Source organism: Phocoena sinus, chromosome 11 (genome assembly GCF_008692025.1).
Source record: "Phocoena sinus isolate mPhoSin1 chromosome 11, mPhoSin1.pri, whole genome shotgun sequence".
NCBI lineage: Eukaryota > Metazoa > Chordata > Mammalia > Artiodactyla > Phocoenidae > Phocoena > Phocoena sinus.
In genome coordinates this window covers 47959849-47973099 of record NC_045773.1, presented here as the reverse complement: position 1 = coordinate 47973099, position 13251 = coordinate 47959849, and the positions used below count along the sequence as shown (strand labels likewise).

General features: G+C 45.7%; 1 protein-coding gene across 1 annotated transcript in view; it reads left to right on the top strand.

Annotated features, from left to right (window-relative positions):
- The window catches only part of CTDSPL (CTD small phosphatase like), a 125290-nt gene that overhangs the window by 84975 nt on the left and 27064 nt on the right, over window positions 1-13251 (top strand). Inside the window, 1 exon segment of the mRNA XM_032649411.1 lies at window positions 6621-6775. Within this exon segment, the coding sequence (XP_032505302.1) occupies window positions 6621-6775 (155 nt within the window).

Genomic DNA, 13251 nt, shown 5'->3' with positions numbered 1-13251 from the left:
CACTCCTACCCACCCCCTGCCAAATATGGACTTTGTGCCCTTCTCTGGGCCCCAGCAGCGCCCTGTGCTACCCCATCATAAGAAGACTCATACTGTATTAGAATTGCTTATTCTCGTGTCTCTCCTCCTAGGCGTGCGTGTTGTGAGGTAGGGACGGTGCCTGTGTGATTTATCAGCGTCTCTGCACTGCCTCGCCTAGGAGCTCACATTTTCAGGGATAATCCTTTCCATTGCAGATAGCATAAACCCAATTCGTATTGGCTTCAAAGAAAAAGAGATTCGCATAACTGAAAATGCCAGAAAGATCTGGTTTACTGAAATCAAGTCAGAGATCTGCCCCTCTTCACATCTCAGTTTTGGCTCACGTGATTAGTCAGGTAGGTGCTTCTCGCTTGGTGGCCAGGATGGCCGCTGGTGGCTCCAGGCTTACATCCTGCCAGCTTAGCAAACCAGCAAAAAGAGAACATTTCCTCCAATAGCCGTAACATGAATCCAGGGGCCGACTTTCCTCGGCCCAGCTTGGGTCATGCGCCCATCTCTAAGCCAATCACATGGCTCTTATTGGCCAGGCTTTGGTAATGGACTGAGAGTTGGTGAGGTGAGAGTGGTGGAACTTTTACCAGAGGATGGGAAATGGATCTTGGCGGGCAAAAATGTCACACGTCTGCTACACTCCCCATCGGCAGCTGGTGCTTTGAAGATACTGGTCCTTGCTACTGGACCAGCAGTCTGCCAAGAGAGACCAGGGAGGTATTGAGGAGGCTTCCTGTCTCACCTTTAGGACTGAAGACTCAAGGAAGGCAGCCATCTCTGCACTCATGTTAGCCGCCCCATTCATAGGCCCTCTCTAAGCCCCTCATCTGCTGTGCTGGAGGATAGGAGGTCCCCAGCCGTTGAAGGAGAACGGTGGCGGGGGGGTGTATGAGTGGGAAGCAGGTTGTTCCTCTGCTGGCTGCAGTGACATCAAGTACAGGGAGAAAGAGAGAGGCATTAGCTCCCAGGGTGTATCGAGGAAAACCGGGCCACGTGTCTGTTTGTCCTCAACGTCACACACTCCCCACATGGTTAGAGAGCTCCAGGCACATGGGTGAGGCCCCTGCCCAACGTCTCCAGCTCTTCACAACCCTTCCCAGGATTTCTGCTCCACGCAGGCCTGCTCAGAAAAATGAGGGAAGTCTTAGGATCACCCCATCTGCCCCTGCCGGGGATCTCCCCATCCTACCCTGTAGGATGCCATTTTCATGGGCCAGCCATCGGTGTGGAGAGAAGGGCAGCTGCTGGGACCAGCCACAGGCATGTCTTCATTAGCAGGACTGAGGAAGAAGAAGAGTTCCTTCTGATGGGCCTGCGCTCCCAGAGCCGGGGGGAAATGACAGCATACAGTGGCCCAGTAGGGGAGCCTGCAAGAGAGCCACGATGGGTCTGTTGTCCTCCTTGCCTGGTCCTCACGCAGTCCTCCTCCCCCGGGAGGGTGCTCCCTTTTGATGCACAGCATGGGGCAAGGAGCCCCTGGATCAGATGCAGACAGGGCAGGGGCAGAGCTCAGCAGAGGAGGGTTGAGCAAGTGGGCAGGAGAGAGTGGATGCTTCCTCCCCTCATCTTGAAAGCAGTATTCTTTTTCTAAGGGGAAGCAGGTAAACAGTCCCCAACAGCATTCATCTGGACGCTTCACCCCTCCCTCCATTTTCTTTCCTCATCTCTGCCTCTCCAGGTTTTAGAGCAGTTGAGTAGAATCACTTCTGAGATTTTTCTAGTTTTGCTTTCTAAATTACAGTTTAAGTAACCAAGGTCTGTTATAGGAAGTTATGCCTCCTAGTTGTCAGACGGCAGGGAACAAATGTGGACCCACATTTGGACCCAATGTGGATCCAGCCTTTGATCCGGGATTTACCAGCAGAACCCCTACTCCTTTAGGAAGCACAAGCTCTTCAGAAACTAATGATAATAATAAGAGCTGACATTTATGAAGTGCTTACCCTGTGCTGGGTACTGTTCTGTGTACTTTATACGAACTCACTTAATTCTCACAACAAGCCTATTGTTTCTATTTTACAGATAAGGAAACTGAAGCACAAAGAAGTCATATAACTTAGGTCCCGTAACATTTACTGGTCGAGCCAACACCTAGGAGGCTGACTTCAGAGGCCACATTCACAACCACCAGTCTCCTCACTTGTTGGGCTACACCTCGGTGGGTCATGTCAATGATTAGTTACAGGACACAGAATCAGCAGCAGCGAAACAAGTTCTGCCGCTATTGTAGTTGTCCGGGGACAGAATGATGAGGGCCTCAGCTGGGATATGAAAGGGACAGGGCATTGTTGAGGACAGATTTAAAAACCACCAAGGATATCAAAACCAACAACTTAATGAGAGGGGGAAGGGTAGATGTTTAGACTCGGAGATTGATGCCCCAGGTGAAGAGGGGACCTGCTGGGTGAAGCACTCCTAGGAGGCATCCGGAGGAGATGTCCATCCGGCAGGCAGGTGGATAAACTGGCCTGGAGTTGGGAGAGAGGAATGGGCTGAAGATGTAGCCCAGACAGACATGTGTTTATTTGGGAGTTCAGTGGCCAAGGACCAAATCCCTTCCACTGGGACAGGCTTCCTTCAAGGGGTTGGGCTTTGAACCAGCCCCTGAAGAACAGGAATGTTCTCAGAAGTGGGGTATGAGGAGAGGAGGAGTGGGGGGGTAGGATGTCAGCGTGATGAGGCGTCTACCATGAGGAGGAAACCGGACATGAGGTGCACAGGTGTGGACGTGGATAGGAGCAGGAAGATGATCAGGGAAAGCAACAGAAAACTTCAGAATAATTTTTGATGATGTTTTCCTCCTAAATCTGATAAAACATGGAAATCTTTATGAAATGTTTGAGACTGATGTTCAAAGTTCCTACTCTCTCCTTTACTCCTCCAAAGTATTCTTAAAACCAGTGTAACTGGAAGATGTACATATTAAAGTGATTTTCATACCCTACTGTTACAATTCTGATAAAGACCTTCTTCTGGCTCCCTGGGCCCACCAGGGGGCCTCTCGTGTTATCCAGTAGGGACATTCAAAGGGGCGAGTGAGGCCAGGTGGTGAGAGGCTGGGTGGGCTGCCAGCCGGGAAAAGCCAGTGGGAGCACACTGCTGGGGCAGATCATGGGACTCGGTGCCCTCTCTTCACGTGGGCCCCTCTGGTTTGTGTTGGTGGGCATGTTCCATCCCGGCAATGTCACGGTCCGGGGCTGAGCCTGGGCCACCACAGCAGTGACAATTACCTCCTGCAAGGCTTATGACGCTGCTTTTGCCTCATTTTGCCCTTCACAGACATGGAGTGGAAAGCAGAGGAATAGGTGTAAGGGTTTGGGTCTTGGGCGTAGGATATGGTTTTCTCCTGAGCTTTACAGAGTTGCTGAAAGAAAGCTTAACGAGACTGTTTTCTTTCCCCATTGTTAGAGTAAAAATGTAATGACCATAAAGCATTGGGGAAATATAGAAGGAAGAGGTGTAAATACCCAGAGTCTGACAATTACTGTTAACATTGTCGATATATTTTTTGCCAATCTTTTCTCTACTACAATCTCTTTTCATTTGTTTTTTGCACAGTTACGATCAAGTCAGATATACAATTATTTATCTTGCTTTTTTTTGATCTAATGTTATAAACATTTGTCCATTAAAACATAGATGTTGGGCTTCCCTGGTGGCGCAGTGGCTGGGAGTCCGCCTGCCGATGCAGGGGACACGGGTTCGTGTCCCGGTGCGGAGGATCCCACGTGCCGCGGAGCGGCTGGGCCTGTGAGCCATGACCGCTGAGCCTGAGTGTCCAGAGCCTGTTGCTCCGCAACAGGAGAGGCCACAGCGGTGAGAGGCCCGTGTACCGCAGAAAAAACAACAAAAAAACCCATAGATGCTGATTTCGTGTATCAACTGAAACCCTTTTACCAGAAGTTTACGAGTAAATCAAGGGCCTTCTGGATTGTAGCTGGTGGAGAGGCAGGCAGCTGGGGTGAAGGCAGCAGGGGTCATGAGACCCCATACAGCCCACCTTGACCTTTCAGGAACAGTGAGTGCCGTGCGGCCGGGTGGGCTCATGCTGGTCCTGAGGGAATACCAGCCATTTCCCCAGCTAGCCTGCTTTTGAGAGCACCAGCCCAACCCAAGGGTGATTAGAAGATTCGAAAGCCCCCAGCTGCCCGGAGGTTCCTACGGGCCCTAGTAGTGACCTTATTTAGCAGGAAGATGCCTGGACCCTCCCACAGCCATGAGCTGCTTCCTACATAGACGGGGAATGGAGTGAGCTGCCATTGTTCAGGGGTGATGGCCTCCCAAGTGACCCGAGCAAATAGTGACCCTGCAGCCCTCTTTGTGGCTGCCACATGGCAAGTAATCATATGGTGGAATTATAAGTAGCTCCCTGGCTCCATGGTCAGGATTTTTTTTAGCACATAAGTTAGCTTGTTAATTAGTTATGGGGAAGATTTATGTGACCCAAGGATGAAAATAGGATCCGGGAAAGTGCATTTTTTGCAGAGCTTTTTACTGCCCGGCCTGGGTGTTGACGGCTCAGTGTCACCAAGACATGAACAAACAGCTTGTTTACTTGCAGAGAAATGTGCTCTCAGCCGGGAAGAGACAGTCCTTTTCTTCCTCTGACTAAATTATCTGAGTGAGGCATAAAAAACTAAATATACCCAAAGTAACAACAAAACAGCTTAACCCATCATTTATATTAAATATGAGTTTATGGCAGTGCTTTTCTCTCCGTTTGGCACGTTCCCTCCTTCTTAATCTGACCTGAGTTGTTTCAGAATTGTCTTCAGTGTGGTGCATGGGGAAAGCATGCGCTCTGGAAACTGACCCACTTGGGTTTGAATCTGGGCACGTGCAGTTACTAGCTGTATATTCTCAGCAGTTAGATGGAAGCAATCACACCTATCTCCTTGGGTAGCTGTGAGGATGACATGAGATGAGGATTGTACAGTACTAGAACCCAGAGGGCTGGCCCCAGGAAACAGTGGTCACTGTCGCTGCCACCACTGCTGTGTGGGAGGCCTCTGTGCCTGGTGGCCCCCATGGTCTGGTCTGGCCGGACGAGTGGGGCCTGAAATGAGAAGACGGGTGCCCTGTGACATGAACCTAAGGATTCATAAGGAAGAAGAAACAGCCAGCTTTTCCAGAGATTTATGGTTCTAAATATCATCTTTAATTAATGAAGGGTTTTTTTTGTTTGTTTGTTTGTTTTTTGCCTGTGCTAGGCAGCTTGCGGCATCTTAGTTCCCTGACCAGGGATCGAACCCGGGCCCCAGCAGTGAAAGTGTGCCAAGTCTTAACCACTGGACCGCCAAGGAATTCCCAGCAATTATCTTAAATTCACACTTCCTGGGCCATTTGCCTAAACCCAGGCTAAAGACCATCCAGGCCTGTGGAGCTGCTGGCAAAACAGCCTTTCAGTCCTTTTTCAGAATTTCTGAATGCATTTGGTTTTGCTGCTGGCAGAAGGGTACCTGCAGACTTTCAGCAAAGGTTTTGTGATCTCTTGAGAGGGCAGGTGCTATACAAATCCCTCAAGTGTACAAAGAGGAATCGTGCCAGAATTGCTTTGTGGGAGAGACAGACTCCAACAGTTATCATGCGAACTTAATAATTTCCTACAGTGGTGATCTTCCCATCAACCCCAAGCATGGTCCCTGTGCCCGTAGCCTGTACCCAGACGTGGTATGTGGTGGGACTGCTGCTGACCCACCCAGACGTGGTATGTGGTGGGACTGCATTCCCAGGGCTAAATGCTCCTGCACCTCCAAATTGTCAGCCTCCTCCCCTGAGGTGTGTTTCTCATCTGTACTAACTTTTGTCTTTTATTTCTGACTTGTGGCAACTTGTCTTGAGCCCTGGATAACAGAAAGGATCCATCCCTCCCTCCGGAGCTTCAATCCAGGACAGGCCAGGGAGTGAGTCAGTGGCACAGTATTGCCCTGGGTCTCGTGAAGATAGGCTTTGCCCTGGCCAGCCCTGATGTTCTGTCCCACCTCTTCTGCTGTTTCTGTTTTAAGTGTGATGGAAGCCTCCACCCCTGAGCTCTGTGGGTCCAGGCTCGTATCAACTTCTTGACAAATGGGTTTAAGAGTTTAAGAAGAGGGCTGCTTTGTGCCTTCACACATCTTATTTCTTAACCCATGAAGTTAGTTGTTTCCATGGTGAGCAGGGAGTGCCCAAGAACCCAGTTTCAATGTGACTCTTCCTTGGTACCCTTCACAGAGAAATGCTTCTCAGCGAGGGACAAGTCTGATTTGTGCCTGCAAGGATCTATGTTTTGAAGTAGCACTTGTGCAGGGTTGGAAGACTTTATCTGCTGGTCTCAGGAAGGCAGATGGCCCCGGGGATGGGCCAGCTAATGAGCAAGCAGCCCCCACTGGGCCGAGATCAGGGGAATTCTGTCCAGCCAGCAGGACTGGACTCCATCGACTGTCTGGCCCTCTAGGAGTCACGTAACAGTCTTTTAGAGGAACTTCCTGGCTCCCCTGGTCTTCTGGTCCTGAGTTGGTCTCCACATGTCAGGGCTCTGGGGCGGCTGCACGTTCGAGTTTTCCCGTAGTATTACAGTTGGCCACGCTGTGCTTTGTTTCTCTTCCCAGCATCCCAGTGCAACGTCAGCCTGAAGAAGCAGAGGAGCCGCAGCATCCTCAGCTCCTTCTTCTGCTGCTTCCGTGATTACAATGTGGACGCTCCACCAGGCAGCAGCCCCGGTGTTCTTCCGCCGCTGGTTGAGGAGAACGGCGGGCTTCAGAAGGTCAGTGCCGACGCAGCAGCCCCGGTGTTCTTCCGCCACCGCGCATCTGTCCCGTCCTTGACGAGCATCCTTAGTCAGAATCTGTGACAGTATGTGCGCAGCCATTTACTTAAAGATTTGAAATTACCAAAGAAGTCATCTTTTTTGTTACAGGATATGTCAGTCATTCCCATTTAGCAACTGAAGAACATATTTGATGCGAGTTATAAGAGTCACTTCATATTTTTGTAACATTCTGTCATGGGAAGTTGTATGAAAGAGAGTTAAAGAACCAGGAGCAGACAAAGAAATGGAAAGACCAGAGGAGACACAGAGACTTGGAAAAAAGCCAATAATAAATATAAGTGAATTTAACTACCTCGTTTAATAATAAACGTATTTGTTATATCTTCTTTCATATGTGTCAAATAAAAAATTTTAAGTCAGATCATCACAATAGGTTAAAAAAGAACAAATTCTACTCACATGCTGTCAACAGACATCATATTCAAAACAAAATGACTCAGAACAGTTAAAAGTAGGAGAATGAGCAAAAAGACATCACACAAGTATAAACAAAAAGAAAGGGCTTCCGTGGTGGCGCAGTGGTTGAGAGTCCGCCTGCCGACGCAGGGGACACGGGTTCGTGCCCTGGTCCGGGAAGATCCCACATGCCGCGGAGTGGCTGGGCCCGTGAGCCATGGCCGCTGAGCCTGCGTGTCCAGAGCCTGTGCTCCACAACGGGAGAGGCCACAACAGTGAGAGGCCCGCGTACCGCCAAAAAAAAAAAAAAGAAAAAAAAAGAAAACAGGGATTCTAATAGTAATCTCAGTTGAAAGAGAATTTCAGGTAAAAAGCGTTGAAAGAGAATTTCAGGTAAAAAGCACTGAAAGAGACAAAGGAGATTATTCATTATCGAGGACACAAGAGTCATAAAACTTTATATCCCAAATAATGTGAGCAAAAGACATGAACTGACGTTTCATAAAATAAGAAACACAATTGGTCAGTAAACATGAAAAAATGTTCAATATTGTTAGTAATCAAGGAAGTGCAAGCTAAAACAATGAGATATCCTTTTCCATCTATCAAATTATCAAAAGAGATTTTTAAAAATAATATTTGGGTTTGGCATGGGGGTAGTGAGAGAGAGAGTAGAGGATGTAAATTGGTTATTGGTAGGAGTGTGAATTGGTTACACCTTTCCGGAGAGAAATTTGGCAGTGTGATCTCAAAACCTTAAAAATAGGGCTTCCCTGGTGGCACAGCGGTTGAGAGTCCGCCTGCTGGTGCAGGGGACGCAGGTTCGTGCCCCGGTCCGGGAAGATCCCACATGCCGCGGAGCGGCTGGGCCCGTGAGCCATGGCCACTGAGCCTGCGCGTCCGGAGCCTGTGCTCTGCAGTGGGAGAGGCCACAGCGGTGAGAGGCCCGCGTACCGTAAAACAAACAAACAAAAAAACCTTAAAAATATACCTATCTGTCCACCCAAGCAGTTCCTCCTTATTGACATGAGTATGGATGTGCAAAGATTTAACCATAAGACACTATCCAGCATAGATTATAATGTTGCAGAATTATAAGTGAGCCGATGATTGGCAATAAACAATAGAAGACCTATACAGTAACCATACAATCAAATAGTATGCAGCTATTAAAAATGATGTCTCGGGCTTCCCTGGTGGCGCAGTGGTTGAGAGTCTGCCTGCCGATGCAGGTGGCACGGGTTCGTGTCCTGGTCCGGGAGGATCCCACATGCCGCGGAGCAGCTGGGCCCGTGAGCCATGGCCGCTGAGCCTGCGCGTCCAGAGCTTGTGCTCCGCGACGGGAGAGGCCACAACAGTGAGAGGCCCGCATACCGCAAAAAAAAAAAAAAAAAATGATGTCTCATAAATATTACTGATATAGGAAGATGTTCACAATATATCACTTAGGGGAAAAAAGGTTAAAATATAGTAGGCAAGTATATTTATAAGTATGTATATGGTCATAAGCACACATACACACACACACACAGGCATTTACAAGACCAGAATGACGTATGCCAAAATATGAAGAGATTATTTCAGACTTGTGGAATCTGTGTAAGATTTTCTCTTCTCCTCTGTGCCTTATTTCTTTTTCTTTTTGCTCTTCCCAATTTTCACAGAAAAGCTTAATTTGAAAATAGATTAGATTAGAAAATAGATTATTTTAAAAGTGCATCCGAACATAAGGAAGAGGATTCTGGGAAGACTGCAGCTTGAGCATGTGGTTCTGACCATTTAAATTCCCTCTCTGGATAAACCCAGGTGAGCCTGCTGGTGGAGCCTGGGAAGTACATCAAGGCCTCCACTTTTCCTGACATCTCCAGGGGAAAGAGAGGGCACAGAATTCATTCTCTCTGATACTCAGTAAGAAGCAGGGAACCACATCAGAGGAAAATGCTTGCCTCTCTTGCAGTCCTGGGATGAAGACTTGAAATGTGAAGTCCTGTGAGGTCAACAAGCCAGCGGGAGCCTGTGGATCCCCTTGGAAAGGGCCTGCATTGCCCACTTAATGTGTGTGGTCCCTGGAGGGGCTGCACTGATGAGCTGAATTGCTTTCAGTCTAGTGCCCTGGAGGAGCCCAGTAGTACAGGGACTTTTTCATCTCTTTGTGCTTTGTCAACTTGGGCTCTGCTGGACCATGAAAACAGCTCTGCCTCACAGTGCTGGGCTTCGCAGTGTTCCCTCATTTACCACTGCCGAGGAGATTCCAGGTTGAAAATCTAGAATGTGAGATTCCCACTGAGGTAAAACTAATGGAAAAGGTAGAAGAAAATGATAGTTCAAGAAATGAATTTTTTTTCTGACCCTGCCTCACGGCATGTGGGATCTTAGTTCCCCGACCAGAGATCGAACCTGCGCCCCTTGCATTGGAAGCAAGGAGTCTTAACCACTGGACCACCAGGGAAGTCCCGAAATGAATTTTGAGTATACAAATAAATTTTAGAACTTAAAAAAAAAAAATCCCTTGATTTCTAAATACAAAAATTCAGTAAATGAACTGAGAAAAAGAGTGGGAATGATCACTGCTGAGAACTGCCTTAATGTTCTGGAGGAGCAAGTGGAAAAAATATCTTAACAATTCAGATCAAAAACACAGAGTCAGTAATTGTGAGAGGTGGGAAGAAACATCTAGGAGACCTAACATGCAAATAATAGGAATTCCAGGAAGAGAAAAAGTAATAGAAGAAGATTTTCTTGAGCTGAAAAAAAACCTTGAATGTGCAGATTGAGAGGATTTACCAAATCTGCAGCAGGATTAGTGGCAGCAAGGAAAAGAGCACATGTATGCCTAGATATATGCCATTGAAATTCTGAAATTTAAGTATAAAGGAAATCTTACAAGCTAGTGGAACAAGATATTTTCAAAGAAAAGAGAATTATACTAGCACCAGACTTCTCGTCAGCAACACTGAAAGCCAGAAGACTATGAAAAAAAGTTTGCTACTGAGAGAAGAGTTACAAACCCAAAATTCTACATGTAACCAAGATAATCATTTATCTACTAAGGCAAAAGAAGTACATTTTCAGACATGGAATGATTCAGAAAGGGGACAAAAAAACAATCTGGGTGAGACTGATATTCAGTTATGATATAATTGTAGAAAATGTAGAAATAAATACAATTATTAGGAACAGAACTGTGACGAGTAGCACAATTAGAAAATAGATCCTCAAACTTCACAGAGAGTGAAAGGGAAAATAAACAGAATTGTGAACAAGCCATCAAAATTAAGGAAAGGGGGGACTTCCCTGGCCGTCCAATGGTTAAGACTCCTCACTTCCAATGCAGGGGGCACAGGTTCGATCCCTGGTCGGGGAACTAGGATCCTGCATGCCATGTGGTGCAGCCAAAAAGAAAAAAAAATTAAGGAAAGGGGAAAATAAATAACAATAAATAGGAACCTAACAAAGATTAGGCATAAAACCAAGTTTAATGAACGAAATTCTCCTAACAAAAGACCAAGACTCTATCAGATTGGCATGACAAATTCAGCTGGATGCTGTCTCCAAGAATACACCTGTATCAGGTAGGAATGATTTTGGCAGCAAGTAAAAGAAAACTGACAAATAATAACTTAGCCAAATAGGAGATTCTTTTCCTCACGTATAAAACTTGATGCTGGCAGTTGCTGGATGTAGTTTAGATGCATGGTGATACCATCAGGGTCCCAAACTCTTTCTGTTCTTCTATCTTTTGATCTTTCTGCTCCACCGTTCTTGGAGTGTTTGCCTTCATCCTCATGCTTGTTGTTTACTATCATCTCAAAGTCACAGGCTTCGGATATCATATCCACATTTAAGAGAATACAAGAGGGAGGAGTAGCACTAGCCATGTCTGTCCGTTTTACGGAAATGCTTTCACAGAAAGTCCCAGGAAAGTCCTTCTGCTTATGTCTTATGGGCCAGGACTTTGTCACCTGGCTGCCCTCCAGCAGCAAGAGAGGCCTGAAAGGGGAAAGATTTATACCTGCAGTTTCCTGCTATCAACGAAATCAGACCTCTTTTCACAGAGGAGAAAAGAGGAATCACTACTGAGTAGATTTAGGGTCAGTGTGAGTTCAGTTATGCTGCAGTAACAACTCCAAATCTTCAGAGGCTTAACATAAGGAAAGTTAATTTTTCATTCATGCTACATGTTTATCATGGGTTGGCTGGGCCATCTGTTCTGTGCCAATGTCCAATAGAAATACAGTGTGAGCCACACGTGTAATTTAACTTTTTCTAGCAGCGTCATTTTTTAGAATCTTTTTTAAAACTTGAGATTGATTTTTTAAATTTTATTTTTATTTTTTATTTGTTTGGCCATACCATACGGCTTGTGAGATCCCAGTTTCCCAACCAGGGATCAAACCCAGGCCCTCGGCAGTGAAAGCACAGAGTCCTAACCACTGGACTGCCAGGGAATTCCTGAAATTGATTTTAATAAGAGATTTTTATTTAACCCAACATGTCCAAAATGTTATTTCAGCATGTAATTGATAGAAAAAATTATCAATGAGATAAAATTTACATTCTTTTATCTTACTAATTCTTCAAAATCTGATGTGTATTTTATACTTACAGCACATCTTAAATTTGGACTAGCCACATTTCATGTGCTCAACAGCTACATATGACTAATAGCTACTGTTATGCTATTAGATAACTCTATCTTATCCTCATTCATGGACCAGACTAAGGAGGGCCCATCTCTTTGCTTCCATGATTGTCACATCAGCAGAAGAGGAATGTGGTAAATCACACTGGCTCTTAAAATTTTCACTCAGAGGTAACAAGACTTATTTCAGCTTACATTTTATTGGCCAAAGCAATTCACATGATTACACCAAACTTCAAGGACTGTGGAAGTGTAATCCTACCATGTGCCCAGAAAGAAAACTGGAATTATTTGGTAAACAGTGCTAATGACTGTTACAGTATGCAGCTAATAGCTTTTGAGCCAGCATCTAACATACAGTGATACCAAAAAAAGGTAGAAAATAAAGAGATGGGCGAAATGTACAAAGCAGATCAAATAAATAGAAAGCAAAAGTGGCGATATTAGTATCAGACAAAACAGAATTCAAGGCCAAAAACATTAAACAAGAGAAAGAGGGACATTTTATGATAAAAGAACTAATACATGCAGTGTACAGTAGCCATAAACCTTTACATACCAATCAACAGTACAGCCAAATACATAGAAGAATATCATTTAAACATAATATAAAGCTGTCTTCTAAAAATAAACAGCAAACAACATAGGAAAATCATTGGAAGTTCTGGCTAATGTAATAAGATAAGAAAATGAAACAACTGATATAAATGTGGAAAAGATAGAAAACCAGTTTTATTTGCAGATGGCATGATTATTTACAGTGAAATCCCAAAATACTACCAAAAAATGAGAATCACTAAAACGTTTTGATGTGGTGGCTCTTATTTCTTGAGAAGTGTGTTGTGTTTCTGAATAGGAAGACTTAAAATTTATACAGAAGAAAAAAAATGTCTAAGAACAGCTGAGAGAGCTTCCCTGGTGGCGCAGTGGTTAAGAATCCACCTGCCAGTGCAGGTGGACACGGGTTCGATCCCTGGTCCGGGAAGATCCCACACTCTGCAGAGCAACTGAGCCCGTGCACCACAACTACTGAGCCTGCACTCTAGACCCCACGAACCACAGCTACTGAGCCCACGCGCCACAACTACTGAAGCCCGCGCACCTAGAGCCCGTGCTCTGCAACAAGAGAAGTCACCGCAATGTGAAGCCCACGCACCGCAATGAAGAGTAACCCCTACTCGCCGCAACTAGAGAAAGCCCGTGCCCAGCCACGAAGACCCAACACGGCCAAAAATAAATAAATAAATTTTAAAAAAAGAACAGCTGAGAAATTTTTGGAAAAATATTAATATAATGAAGGATACCTAGACTTAAGAGATATTAAGCTGTACTGTACATTGGTGTAGAAAAACATAAGTGGAATTTGTATGAT